At 42.7% G+C, this 15259-nt stretch overlaps 1 protein-coding gene across 9 annotated transcripts in view; it reads right to left on the bottom strand.

Moving 5' to 3' along the window:
• SRGAP2 (SLIT-ROBO Rho GTPase activating protein 2) overlaps positions 1-15259 on the bottom strand; it is a 253770-nt gene that overhangs the window by 236760 nt on the left and 1751 nt on the right. For all 9 annotated transcript variants that reach the window (XM_055234718.2, XM_055234719.2, XM_063613643.1 and 6 more), the window contains exon 2: positions 14380-14988. In XM_055234718.2, coding sequence (XP_055090693.1) covers positions 14380-14446 — 67 coding nt within the window. In that variant the 5' untranslated portion in view covers positions 14447-14988. The remainder of the gene's footprint in view (positions 1-14379; positions 14989-15259) is intronic.

The following is a 15259-nucleotide window of genomic DNA, read 5'->3' on the forward strand; positions in this document are numbered from 1 at the left end:
GGTGGGGAGGGGGTTCCCATGCCCTGAAAACAATGCTAACTCCTCACTCCTACCCCAAATAGTTTCAAGCATAAAAAAGTACAAGCAGTTGCTTTGCTGCTCCTAACGTTATCGGATAATTTTTCAAATTCTTACTCAATTACATATCACGCTCTTATCTTCAATCTCCACAGGCCACATAGCCTTGCTTTCAGATCATGCCCACTAAGCCTGGAGAACACAAGTATCTCTCCCAAGTAATTCCAGCTCTCATAAACATGAGATCATTTTACATTAAGTTTTGTTAGAGTATTTGTGTGTACAGTGTTTGTGTGTGTGTATGCGCACACGCATGCGTAAGTGTGCATATGCCTTTTCTTCTAATAAGAGTATGGAGATTTAATGCAAGAGAAGGTTAGAAACTTGGGAGGTTTCTGTTTCTGCTTAATGATTAACTCTTTTGCTACTGAATCCAGAAGAGCTGGCCTTTCCGGACTGGTAGTCCTGCTCCAAAACAGCAAAAGAAAGCTCATACACACACATTCACCCTTAGAAAGAAGTAACTGGCACAAATCGGTTTCAGCTTTGACAGTGAGAACACTATTGTAGTTTTAAGAATTAGGTGTTTCCACATTGTGTTGTTACTAGCCTTAAAATATCCAGATCAAGAACCTCATTAATCAAAGTAACACGTCATCCACCCAAAATGCTTCAATGTTTGATTTAAAATTGCTGACAGCAAAGAACGGAGATACATAACCACAAATCACTGAATAAATAAGAGAGATCAAGAGATACAGCACAACGGACTCTAAAAATGGCTAAAAACACAAAGCCTAATTAATGTCATTTAAAGATGAAAACTTTAAGAAGAAAACAAAGAAAAAAAAAGATGAAACCTTAAACCAGAAGTAGGAGAGGGGAGTAGGAAGAACCTGTGCTATCTATTCTCTGGTTTCTATCCTTCCCTCAGGACAATAATCAACATCTAGACTCTATGTGACAACTCACCCAACAATAACCATTTTTTGTTCATATGTCCTAAAAATCATGAAGCAAGGAACTAGTAATCCATCTTTCCACTTTCCAGCTGAGAAGCTGAGAATCCCAAAGGTGGAATGACACCTTCAACATTACATAGCTGGTCCTCCATTACCCTACATTTCTTCCTCCCTATGAACGATATTTTTTAAATGCTGTAATGATAAAAATATGAGCTGTCATTATTATTAATAGTACTCATTTAAAACAACAGACTGTTACTAGCCTATTCATTAGGCGAAAGGAAAACAAACATAAACATGAAAACATTTCAATTCCGCATTACAGCATGCTTCATCACAATCCTCAAAGAAATCCTTAGTTGACAAAAGGCCTAATATATAAAGAGCAATGTAAGAGGCAAGAGGCCACTCCACATCCTAAAACGGCCTGAAGTCACTTCCCGAACAACCCAGATGTCTAGATCAACCCTATACCAGTTCCATAACCACACTGCCTCCCCCAGGTTTGTCCCAGACCAGATGGCAGAGATTAAGAGCCTCCCACTTCCTTATTTCTTTAATTTTCATTAAGGACAATCAATCAACTTCCTTTTTCTTTTAAATTTAAGTACTGCACACAACAACATAAATATCTATAATACTAAGAGTTACACAAATTCCATTTCTGGCCCACCAACATGGATGGGGAAAACCATACAAACCAGTTACAGCAGGGAATTTTCTAACTCTAGAAGTCTCTGAGCTTACTGGAAGTCCAAAGTTTAACAGTTATCCTGATTAAAGCGTCCTGATTAAAGTAATCCAGTCACAAGTTCACCTGCAGGCCCACCAAGTAACTCTCTCTCCCCTCGATTTTTCTCCAGCTGTGAGGCACATCTTCCTATTAGATCGTGATACTTCAACAAGTATCACTTCAACTGCTTTCCAGGCCAGCTGCCACTCTGGTACTACCTACCACCTGGGGCCTACCCTCCGTAAGTGTGCTGCAGCCATGCAGGCATGGCAAGTTCTGGGGGTGGAATGTCATTCAGAGAATATAATGGTTTTTGTACTTCAAAGTGTGTCTACTTAAAAGGGACAAATCATCATCTTCAACATCTTTTTTGTTGTTTGTTTGTTTTCGAGACGGAGTCTTGCTCTGTCACCTAGGCTGGAGTGCAATGGTGCGATCTGGGCTCACTGCAACCCCCGCGTCCCAGGTTCAAGCGATTCTCCTGCCTCAGGCTCCCAAGTAGCTGAGATTAATTACAGGCACCCGCCACCATGCCCAGCTAATTTTTGTATTTTTAGTAGAGATGGGGTTTCACCATGTTGGCCAGGCTGGTCTTGAACTCCTGACCTTAGGTGATCCGCCCACCTCGGCCTCCCAAAGTGCTGGGATTACAGGATTGAGCCACCCACCTCGGCCAATCTTCAACATATTAATAAGCAAAAATCATGAACCTTGAAAGCTGGAAGGACTTTATAAAGTTTCTAATGTTAACCCCTAGTATCTTAGATGAGAATACCAAGGCGTAGGGAGGTACACAGTAGGTATGTAACAGAAAGACATTTAAAACACTCCATTCATTCTTTATTGTACCAAGTTACGAGGAAATGAGGACAATCAACTGAGTATGTACAGCATCTCATAGTTTCAACTGAATTCTTTCATTTCAGCTTCACACCAGTGTTAAGTCAGCTTGGGTTCATAATCTGTCCTCATCACTTACTAGCCATGTGCTTCAGAGCAAGTTATTTAACCTCATTGTGCGTCATCTGTAAAATGGGGATAATAATAGCAGCTACCTCACAGGGCTGTTGAGAAATTCATGAGTTCATATATGTAAAGCACCTAAAACAGAGCTAAGACATAAGAGGCACTTGATAAACGCTAGCCATCATCATCATCATTATTGTAAGGGCCAAGAATTGTTGTTCCCATCTTATAGGGATTTTATAGGGAAACTAGGGATTTTGAGACCTTAGGTGAGTTATCTCCAAAATCACAGTAGTCAGTGACAAAGCTAAACTAGAACCCAAGCTCTCTGCCTCCCAATCCAGCACTCTTTCCGTTAGCATCATTCTGCCTGTGTAGAATCCTGTAGCTCAACATGTAACAAAGTACTGTATTGGCCCAAAAGAAATGTTGCTCCAGAATAGGTACCTCAGTCAAGATGTCTTCCCAAAGAGCAGCTTACTCATCTGACAAGCTCTGGTGCAGTATCTCCACTGCCTACCAAAGTAATAAACACATGCACACACAAAATCTAATAGGAAAAGGAAGCAGGTTTCTAAGGGATTTCAATGTTTGCAGAAGAGTTGGCAACAGCCAACTCTTCAGAAACAAGACATATTTCATAAAGCTTATGGCATGGCTTGTCATGGCCAGCTCATGCTCTTGAGTCCCTTTGTTTTCTGTGCTTTGTCCTCCTGTGGAGCCCTGGCCACCCAGCCACCCATGGCTGCCAGGGTCATCTTCTCCAGGGAGAGTATTCAGATCCTGCCCACCATGCCATGATTCTAAACGCAAGATCTGGGCTCAAACAGCAAAGATAAGGTCCCAACTTTCACAGTGATTTCTGGGTCACCTCTCCACTGATTAATGCATTTAGAAGATATGGTTAAGAAAAAAACAAAACAAAACAAAAAACAAAAAACAAAGAGAATATGCCTTCTCCCTAAAGGATGATATCCTAAAATATACACCAAAATGGAGGAACATGTCCCAACTGTTTTTCCTTCCTCACGAATACATATTTCAAGTTCAGAACCATTCATTCACAACGTATAAATAAGGTCAAGGCTATTTCATACCAAATGACTTGAAAAACCATAAGGGACCATTTTCCTGCTTGTTCCTTAGGACCTCTCCTTCACCATTTACCAAAGATCTCACAGCTGCTTCTAACCAGGCAGTAGCTCTCGCCACACCGTGCTTTGAAAAAGTAACAAAACAGTTCCTTTTTCAGGTCAACCCAGTTTTAACTCCAGGTCAAGACAGACAAACTTTCTCAAACTTAGACTTTTAGTGCCTGATTAAAATGGTGAATAAATCCTGGACAAATGTAGAATGTGTTTTTGCTTCAATTACAGAAAGCCTTATGTTTGTTTTAAACTCTCGGGAATTTCAGTGTTAACATTTTTCTTGGTTTCCAAGGTAAGAGATGTGACTGAAGAAATTTGGTCAACTCAAGTATAGCTCTAGGTCAGTCACTCTAAAGAGGGCAGTGATTCTAAAGAGGGCCGTGCCAGCAGTAAATTTAAGGAGAAACACACCCCCGTGGGGGAGGATCCATAAGGCTATGTAGTTTGTACTTGTCCTTGTATAATGCAAATATATTCACAATGTTTAATCTATATCAAATTTCAAATAATATTAACATAGGGCATGCGTTTCTTACTGGAGTGGGGGAGAAATGCAGAAGCGTGCCATCATGGCACTATCACATCCAAACTCAACTCAGAAGTTCAATTCAACTTATAAACATTGTAGTGCTTACTATGTGTCAGGAGCTGGACATGCAGAAATGAATAAAAGACCGTTCTTTCCTGAAGGTTCTCAGTGAGTTGTCAACAAAGAGATGTAAATGAAGAAACTGCAATGTAATATGACGAGTGCAATAATACAAGAGTGTACAGACACTGCAGAGGAGATGCTGAGAGCGCACTGATGAACTCTGTGCAGAAGGCAAGGGGAGATGCTGAGGAATCCTGCTTGGGATCCTGCACAGGGGAGCAGGGAAGGCTTCCTGGAAGGGTGGCATCTGAGCTGCTTTAAAGGATGAATAAGTTTTACAGGTTCAAGGAAGAGGACCCATTCCAAAGAGAGGGCACTGCATGGATAAAGCACAAACCATGACACAACATGATAAAGAAAGGAAACTAGAGGCAGTTCAGCTGTAAGGCAGTATAAAATGTAAGCAGGGTAAGTGGGAAGTGATTAACATTAAGTCTTTTATGCTATGATGTTAGCAAAAAAAATGAGTTTTTAAAAATCACTCTGGTGACATTGTGCAAGATACAGTGTCAAGATACAATTAAACTATTTCTAAAAGATTATTTTTAGTAGTTAGATCATCCATTTATTCATTCAGTACTACAGACAATAAGTGTTTACTGAGAGCCACCATTTGAGCTACAATAGTCTTCCAGACACGTTTCCTATCTGAAGGGACCTTATAATAAGCTATTTATTTAGCATTTAATATTTGCCATACACTGAGCCAGTACTCTTAACACAACTGCAATTAATAGCAAGGCAGGTCTCATCATCTTCATGTCACAGAAAAGGAGGCTTGGAAGAGAAGTTAAGTGACTTCAGCAAGGTCACACAGCAAGGAGGTGATGTTGACAAGACTCCAACTGAGGGCTGGTTCCAGAGCCTGTATTCTTTGCATTGCACTACACAACTTCAAAACATTCCTACATTCAGAAGTCTGGTAGAAGAAAAAAGAATGAAATACAAATATTCCAAACATAAGGCAGTATGAGATCAATGCCATATGAGATCTATTAAGAGAAGCACTGTGTGGGTGAAACAGAGAGAAGGGTTATTTCTGGTCAGAGCAATTAAGGAAGGAATCCCAGAAACGTTGGGCTTTACCCAATGTTTTACCTTAAAAGAAAGGTGAGATTTCTTTCTTTCTTTTATTTATTTATTTATTTTTGAGATAGAGTTTCACTCTTGTTGCCCACGCTGGAGTGCAATGGTGCGATCTTGGCTCACAGCAACCTCCAACTCCTGGCTTCCAGCCATTCTCCTGCCTCAGCCTCCCAAGTAGCTGGGATTACAGGCAAGTGCCACCACCCTCAGCTAATTTTATATTGTAAGTAGAGACAGGGTTTCACCATGTTGGTTAGGCTGGTCTTGAACTCCCGACCTCAGGTGATCCACCGCCCCCGGCAGAAGGGTGAGATTTCAATAGGTGAAGATACGGGACTGGGCAGCAAAAAAGGGGCATTCCATGAACAACACGCAGAACTTAGACTCTGGCGACAACCAAGGTTCCTATTCCATCATTCACCAGCTGCAGACCCTGGGGGAATAACTGAATGTCCTACACCTCACTTTCTTCATCAGTAAAATGGGATACTAGTAACATCTTTTTCCTAAAATTGGAGTAAGGATTATCGAATAATCTATATAAAGTATTTAGCATAATGCTTAGTAAGTGGTAAACATCCAACAAACAGCAAATGTTAGCTAGTAGTCTATGTGTTTAAAGAATGGTAAGCAGTCAAGTTAGGCTTCCAGTCCTCTTAAAGCAAAGTAAGAAATGTGGTTGAAACAAGAGGTTGCAGTCAGATTGAGAATGAAGTTCATGTCTACCTTAGAAAGTTGGTCTGTATTTAGCAGGCAATAGGGAGTCAATCACTAGAAGAAAGAAGCCATATTAAGAACATTTTGAGTAGATCTCCAGTGGGAGCCCCTAGCCCCTCTCCTTGACATCTGGCTCATTTGTGACCCCTTCTAAAAAGGCATGAGGCCCTAGGACTAGTTCAAGCCAGATCTACTTTTTCGTTTGTTTGTTTTTTGTTTTTGAGACAGAGGCTTGCTCTGTCACCCAGGCTGGAGTGCAGCGGCACGATCTTGGCTCACTGCAACCTCCGCCTCCCGGGTTCAAGAGATTCTCCTCCCTCAGCCTCCCGAGTAGCTGGGATTACAGGCACCCACCACCATGCCCAGCTAATTTTTGTATTTTTGTAGAGATGAGGTTTTACCATGTTGGCCAGGCTGGTCTCGAACTCCTGACCTCAGGTGATCTGTCTGCCTCGGCCTCCCAAAGTGCTGGGATTACAGGTGTAAGCTACCACGCCCAGCCAAGCCAGCTCTATATGAAAACAGACACTGTCATTTGTCCACTCCTAACATGCCCATGATTTTTTTTCTTTTCTTTCTCGCTCCATTCCTGTACCTTCCCTCCTAAAAGCAGAGTAATGGCTGAGACACAATTATTAGCCTGACTTCCCTTGGATATTGTCTTGGTTAAACAAATTTTCCAGAAACTAATCTGGGTAGCTTAGATCATTATTTATTTGTTACTTTTTAAAATTTGTTAATACCAGGCTTTCACTTAGTTATCTTGAAGCTAATGCCTCTTCTATAACATAATTATTAGCTCTATCACCTAGGCTATAGTGCAATGGTGCAATCAATCATGGCTCCCTGCAATCTCGAACTCCTGGATTCAAGCAATCCTCCTGCTTCATCCTCCTAAGAGAGCCTAGGACTACAGGTATGTGCCATCACACCCAGATAATTTTTTTTTTTTTTTTGAAATGGAGTCTCGCTCTTGTTGCCCAGGCTGCAGTGCGATGGCGAGATCTCGGCTCATTGCAACCTCTGCCTTCCGGGTTCAAGTGATTCTCGTGCCTCAGCCTCCCGTGTAGCTGGGATTACAGGTGCCTGCCACCACACCCGGCTAATTTTTTTATTTTTAATAGAGACGGAGTTTCACCATATTGGCCAGGCTGGTCTTGAACTCCTGACCTCAGGTGCTCTGCCCACCTTAGCCTCCCAAAATCCTGGGATTACAGGTGTAAGCCACCGTGCCCAGCCAGGTTTTTTTTTTTTTTGCAAAGATGGGATCCCACTATGTTTCCCAGCTTGGTCTTGAACTCCTGGGCTCAAGCAATCCTCCCACCTTGGCCTCCCAAAGTGCTGGGATTACAGATATGAGCCACTGTGCCTGGCCAATAGTACTGGTCTATTAATACATTATAATGAAGAAACTTTGGGGGTAATGATTAGATTCACTATCTTGATTGTGTTGGTTTCATGGGTATTATATATGTCAAAGCCTATCAAACTGTATATCTTAAATATGTGCAATTTATCAAATGTCAATTAAATCTCAATAAAGCTATTAAAAATATGGTAAAAGTTTAGTAATTCATGTAATTATTAAAAGGTGTACAACTTTATAATTAATAATATACTAATATACAAGCTAATACACATATTAAAACCTTAAGTTTAAAAAATTTCTCAGGACAAGTGATTATATACAAATGTATATACAGGCTTGTAAAACTTTGGTATAGTGTACCTTTTGAAAAAAATAACCAGCCTGGGCAATGTAGGGAGACTTCATCTCTACAAAAAATTTTAAAACTAGCTGGGTGTGGTAGCATGTGCCTATAGCCCCAGCTACTTGGGAGGCTGAGGTGGGAGGATCACTTGAGCCCAGGAGGTCAAGGCTGCAGTGAGCCGTGATCAAGCCACTGCAATCCAGCCTGGGTGACAGAGTGAGACCCCATCTGAAAATAAAGAAAAAACAACACACCTATGTTACACCTATGTTCACAGCAGCATTATTCAAAATAGGCAAAAGGTAGAAACAACCCAAGTGTTCATCAGTGAATGAATGGGTAAACAAAATGGGGTATATACATACAATTACATATTATTCAACCTTAAAAAAGAACTTTGGACATACGCTACAACATGGATGAACTTTGAGGAGATTATAGGAAGCGAAATAAGCCAGTAACAAAAAATAAATACAATATGATTCCACTTACCTGCAGTATCTGGAGTTATCACATAGAGACAAAGTACAATGGTGCTTGCCAGAGACAGGGGCAGGAGGGAATAGGGAGCTGTTGTTTAATGGGTATAAAGTTTCAGTTTTGCAAGATGAAAAGAGTCATTTAGATGGATGGTAGTGATGGCTGCACAACAATGTGAATGCACTTAATGCTACTGAACTGTACTCTAGAATGGTTAAGATGGTCAATCTCCTGTGTATTCTACCACAATTACAGAGAGTAAGGGAGATATGAGAGTTCCTACATATTATTGTAAAATCAGTAAGGGTGTTAATTTTGTAATTTTTTAAAATGCTTTTAAGTGCTGCTATTACTTATTTTTAAACCAAACAACTTCCAAGACTTTCCCAGATTCCCCAAAAAGTCAATTCTGGAGCTGACACCAGGTTAAAACTGTTCATCTGAATTTTATTACTACCAGAAATCTACATATCAACTGCTTTTTCCCTGCAATATGACATATTTTCCTAACGTAGATGTCAGAGGTCAAGGGTATAAGGTAAGCACAATTCCCATGAAGCATTCTCACTTCTGGAAGGACAACTCTACAGGTGCCACTGGGTAGCCCAGTTTATCTGGAGTGAATAATGAGAGTCAGGGTCTGGGCACCTGCTGATTTTAATAGTGAGGGCGCCTACATACTGCAGCCGGGTCCATCTCTGGACACCTCATAGCAGAGAAATGATCAGAGCCTGTCTAAGCTTTCAACCTGCATGATACATAACAGATATGGCCATAATTACCAGATAGGCTTCTTCAAAGGAAATTTCTGTTCTCATTCCCCAAGAACACCTGAAATTGAAAAAGCTAAGGACCCCTCATGAACACTGTTTCCAACTACTGCTTCTTTGCACAGTACACTGCATCCCTTGACTCCTTGCCCACCACCTTCCTCTAGGGTCTTTCAATTGCAAGATGTAGAGTATGGTACTTGAATGTTTCCAAGAGTTTCATTTTCTTCCAGGAGTTCACCTTACTGCTGCAGAGTAGCTTTTTTTGTTGTTGTTTTTTCCCCTGAGCAAGGGACAGGAGCCCTCCATCATCTTGCAGGAAAATGATAGCATCTGCTTGAGGATTCCAACTAAATGTTTTACTGCAGCTTTTCAAACTGATTATATTTAAAACTGATTAACTGATTCTATTTAAAGCTCCCTTGGGGAATGGGAGCTGTGAGGAAAGAAGCTTTGGAGAAGACCTTTGTTGGCATGAATGAAAAATTGCTCAGACCTCCCAAGGGAAAGAGCTTGTTTATACACCAGCCATCAACATTCCCAAGTATATATACATACACAATATGACTCCAGTTTTAAATTTCATCTCCTGCTCTTGAAGGGTCTTGAAAGGGTTAAACTGTTCCAGGCAAAGGCCTGCACTTTTTCTATCAAAATGCTCCAGATGGAAATTACAAAATTTCACTTCCAGCTCTGTGGTGCACACACACTGTTCTCCTAAGACATTAAAAAAAAAAAAAAAAAAAAAAAAAAAGACAAGACCCCTAATGTTCTCAAGAAAGAAAATGTGACTGCTCAGCATACAGTGCCACTCTGTTTCAAACTATTTCTTCTGGAATATTTGCATGAACTGTCAATCTCAAGCTTTCTGGGAGACTGTAAAAACTCAAGGTATAGAGAGGATAAAGGAAACGGGCCTTAAATAAGGAAAGATCAATAGCTGGGACTGTATACAATCATGTGTATTCACCCAAATATCACCTAGATTCACAACCCTGGTAACCATTACCAGGTTAGCACCTTACCACCTTCGCTGCTCCAATCCCAGCAACAAGCTAACAGGCTAGAGAGGCCAAAGGCTTCAGGTTATGACCATGAATCTGACCAGGGTTGTAATGAATTTCCAGAGATTAATGTACATCAGCCCTCCATACCTGCAGGTTCCATATCCGCAGATTCAACCAAATGGGAATGGAAAATATTCAGGAAAAAAAAAACAATAAAAATACCAATACAACAATTTAAAATAATACAAATTTTAAAAGCAGTATAACAACTATTTACATAGCATTTACACTGTATTAGGTATTATAAGTAATCTAGAGATGATTTAAAGTATACAGAAGGATGTGTGTACATAGGTTATACGCAAATACTACACCATTATTTATCAGGGACTTGAGCATCTGCAGATTTTGGTATCCTGGGGGAAGTGGGGGCAGTCCTTAAACCAATCCCCTGAGGATACTGAGGGACAACTACATATGAAAGCACATTGTAAATTGGAAAGAGCTATGTAAAAAGACTAAGAATATTATTGCTTTCAAGTCAGACATTGAGAGGCATGAACTTTCAAAGGAATCTGGGCACCCACAAACCAGAAACAATAATGGTTTTTAAGAAGACACTACAAGGCAGGCCGACTAAGGAGGCACACCCCTCATAAAACCACTCTGGGGTAGGGTTGGGGCTGAAGCCTGAGGAGTTCCTCAGGGCATATGCAAGCAGGTGGTTTATAGGGAGGCAAAAATCAAGGGATAGAGAGGGTCCCAGAAAGAGTCCCATGAGATGAGGGTCCCATTTAGAGTCCATTTGACTCAAACAATTCTGATTGAAAAAACAGGACCTGGGACTCTGGTCAAAGACAGGCAGAACCACAGTGGCCAATAATTAGTTTACTTGTTCACTGACAGAAAAAGAAACTGATGTCCACAGGGTTTAAGTGACTGACCCAAGATCTTTTGTTACGACTAAATGAACTTAAGCTAGAACTCAGTTTCATTCCTTACTTATTTCCTATCATTTAATAGCTGGCACTTTGGGAGTGAATATGCAATGCAGCCTCAATAGTCAGCCCAATTCAGCAAAAGAAAGGCTCACAGAGAAGTAGACCGTACCATTATTGAGCACTTACAAGTGCCAGATACTGTTCTAAACAATTTATATATCTCATCAACAACTCAGTACTATCTTAGGAAATCTATTTTATTTTACCTATTTTCCAAATAAGGAAACTGAGCCTCAGACAAGTCATGTAACTTGCCCGAAGTGAAAGGCTAGCTAGTGGCAGAACCAAGATTTAAACCTGAATCGCTTTGACTCTAAAAATTGCACTTAACCACCAAACCAAACTGCATAGCTGTTACAGCAGTTTTCTTTTTACCTTGGCATCTGTAGGAGAAGTAAGTCTGGCAGCACCATGAGTCCCATATAACACATAAAAAGCTGACACTCATAATAATTCTGACCCAGGGCTTCTAGCTAGTGGAGGGCAGAGCCAAACCAGATCGCAGGCCCTTTGTCTCCAAGTTCTGTGCTGTTCCACAGAGAGCCCAGCTTCCAGAATATAAGCTCCACGAGGGTGGAGACTTTTTCTTCTTCACAGCTGTATGGCCAATCCCCAGAACACACAGCAAGCACTCAATAAATAGTTAATGAATAAAGGAATGAAGTCAAGCTGCCATGGTTTGGCTGTGTGACCTTGGAAGGGCTTCTCATCCTCTCTAAGCCTCAGTTTCCTTATATGGTGAATGGAAGGTGACAATAATACCCATTTCCTGGGTTGAGGTGAGGATTAAACCAGACCATTCATTTAAAGCACTTGGGACAGACTGGAACATAATGAGCAACCAAAATGTAATCTACTATTATCATTATCATTATTACTACTATTATTCATTGACAGATTTGGGCTCCTTAAGAATTTTTTATTTTTTCCCACCCTGGTCAGATGATGTTTCATAGTAAAGATACAGAATAGAGAATTGAGAGTTGGTAAATCTGCTTCTAGTTTCAGATCTGCCACCATCTAGCTGTGTGACCTTGGACAAGCCTCTTCAGTTCTCTGTATTCTCCTCAGCTGTAAAATGAAGGACTAAACTATTCAAATCAGTTCCATAAGCATTCATCAGGCACCTTATCTGAGTAAGACATCATGTGCAGCCACCTATAAAATTCTATGATCCTGAATAGTATCAATGGGAAAATATCAGAGCAAAGCAAAATAGTCTGCTTGTGGCAAGGTTGAAGAGAAAACCCAAATAGCCGACTGCATTACATCATCTCAATGAGCAATGTTTGTAAATATCCAAAGTGTTTAATTTTGAGACACTCTTGAGAAATCCTTTGCCAATAAGAAATTGGCAGATATGGTTCTATTAATACCTATCAGCCTTGAACCTTCCAAAAAATAAACATTTAAAATCACTTTGCACCTTAGTCAAATAGTGTGCTTCTGGAGAGAAATCTGGGAAGATCAAAGTTATTAACACTCCGATGGCAACAGTTTAAGAATAGGATGTGTTAAAAAAAAAAAAAAAAAAAGACATATCTGGTTAAAACTGCAGGGGGGATTCCAAGAGCAAATGCAATGCATCTGGACAGGACACGGAGGCCAGTGGCCTATTGTTTACAAAAACAGGCCTGGATTATGAACAGTGACAAGAGGCCAAGACCTCAATTATAACTCACAACCACACCTCTCTCAATCCCAGTTCAACTGAAGCTATCAATCAGTCAACTCCCCCATCTCTGTAATAAACCTACCAATATTTGCAGCCAAGTGGATAGAAGGCCCCTTAGGGCACCTCCAGCACTGACCAAACTAATGACATGGAAAAGATCCTGTAGGTACAATGAGGACTTCAGACTACCTTCCAACCTTCCAAGAGATAAGGGAGCTGCCCATTTCACACTCTACGCCTGCCCCCACCCCCCAGCAATCATTAGAGGGGAGACATGGCCCTTCCCAAGTCCTCTCAGATAGGAAAAGGTCTCCTTGCACTGGTGCAGGGAAAGGAGGGGCCCCTCCCTCTGTACTCTGAAACAAAGGAAAACCCAGAGCTCCAACCATGTGGTGTAACATTCAAGGCCACCCACCTCTTCCACTCCCCAGCTAAGGTCTCAATGGGCTGGAGCCACATGGCTTTTTCCAGTGACTGACCAGGAAGGGACAGTGCCTTGCACAAACACATGCTGCAGCTCTTTAACAGGCAGGAACCCTTCCTATGGGAATTGCTGGTTTAAAAAACGCTATCTGAGTAAGGGCTCTTATTCATGAGTCAAGTCAGACAGTCGACTAGATGAGAAGACAGGTCACTTGGTTTCTCCTAGTCCACATTTTGCTTTACCCTTCACATTTTTCAGGAGAGGGAAATGGGGCTTTAAAAGCATGTCTTCCGGAGCAGAGGGCCACAGCACAGAAGGGTTAAACAATTATGTCTTCCCATTTTCCAGAATCAGCACCAACCGGCTACCCTAACATCCTCCCAACTCTATTCAGATTTAGGTGAGGGCGGAGACCGGGCGTGGGTGGCCTTATTCTCTGATCTCTGATTGTATGCAGGCCGACCAGAGACCAGGCAGGTACAAGGTACACCCAAGGTGGCAATGGACTTTTGGTGCCAATGCCATAGCAAATCTCATGTTTTAATATAGTGCATTCGAAAAACCCCGCCTTTCCCAAGGCTCTCCAAATGGTACACCTTCTCAAGGTTGCCTTTCTGTCTGGACTCCTCTTCAATCTCTGAAACAAATGTCCAAACACCTGTCAGATTTCAGTTGTCTTTCAAGGAAACCTGACCCAGAGAACCAGAGGCAAACTGTGCCTTTCTCTAAGAGTCTCCTGCCCCTCCCCCCACCCTGTCTGGCTTGGGGGAAAGGGCTGCCAAAATCATGGTCAGTCACACAAAGATACTCCTACAGTCCACTGCAAAAATTCCTTTCCAGTGTCAGTGGACCCCTGGCACTGCCCATCCTTTGGAGGTTCAGACCTATCTATGAAACCACCTCTGGGGTCAGCCTGCCCCCATCTGCTCCACCCAAAGAAATGAACAACCTGCAAATCACGGTGGAAATACACGCCTCACCAGTCCACAGAGCATTTGCAGTGTGCTGTTTTTCAAAGCCCTTACCTTTGACCTGAGTATCGTACTCTGCTATGATCTCCTTATCCTTTTTGAATTTGGCTGGAGACGTCATGTTTTCCTTCTTTCTTCCAAATTCGAATTGTGAATTGATAGATCCACGGAAAAAATCCAACCACCTAAATCAATACCTCCAAGACCGCTTCTCTCGAGGGCAGAAGGGGCCCCCCACGGTGGTCTCCAGCGCTCCGTGGAGCGCGGGCTGCGGGCTGGGCAGACGGCTACGGCGGGCACATGCAGACGGTGGGCGCTGGGGCCAGGTGCGGCGGCGGCTGGTGCCTGTGCTAGAGCCGGAGCCGCAGCCTCAGCATTAGCCGGGAGAACTGCAGCGCCCGGAGGCTGGCCTGGGGTCTGACATCAACGACACAGGCGGGGAGTGGAAGTCCTTCCGCACAACATGGTGTGGGGCTGCGGGGGTGTGGACGCGCCCAGCTGTGTCCCCGGGAGGGAGTGGGTGCTTTTCGGGGTGCCGGGGGAGGGCTCGGCGTGCTTCGCGGTTTTTTGTCGTAGAGACTCAAAGATGCTGCAAATCAAATCCCAAACGGGAGCCGCAGCAGCGCAGACTGGATCGGAAGTCGTTTGCTCTGGTTCACTTGCCTGTAAATGCAGGAAAAGGGGGAGGGGGCGATCAGCCAGAGCGCAGATCCTAATCGCGGCGGGGGTGGGGTAGGGGACGTCGTTCCGAGCCCGCCCTGGGCCCATTCCTGTCCGCTTAACGCCTCCCGGCCCGCAGAGCCGGCGCTGCGAGGTGGGGAGGAAGGAAGCTCCCTCCGGATTTTAAGGCTGAAAGAAAACACTTTGGAGCAGCCGCCTGCGCGGGCTCCGGGCTGGGACTGCAGGAACGCGGGGCACCGGGCGGGGACTGCGG

This window comes from Symphalangus syndactylus, chromosome 19 (genome assembly GCF_028878055.3).
Source record: "Symphalangus syndactylus isolate Jambi chromosome 19, NHGRI_mSymSyn1-v2.1_pri, whole genome shotgun sequence".
NCBI lineage: Eukaryota > Metazoa > Chordata > Mammalia > Primates > Hylobatidae > Symphalangus > Symphalangus syndactylus.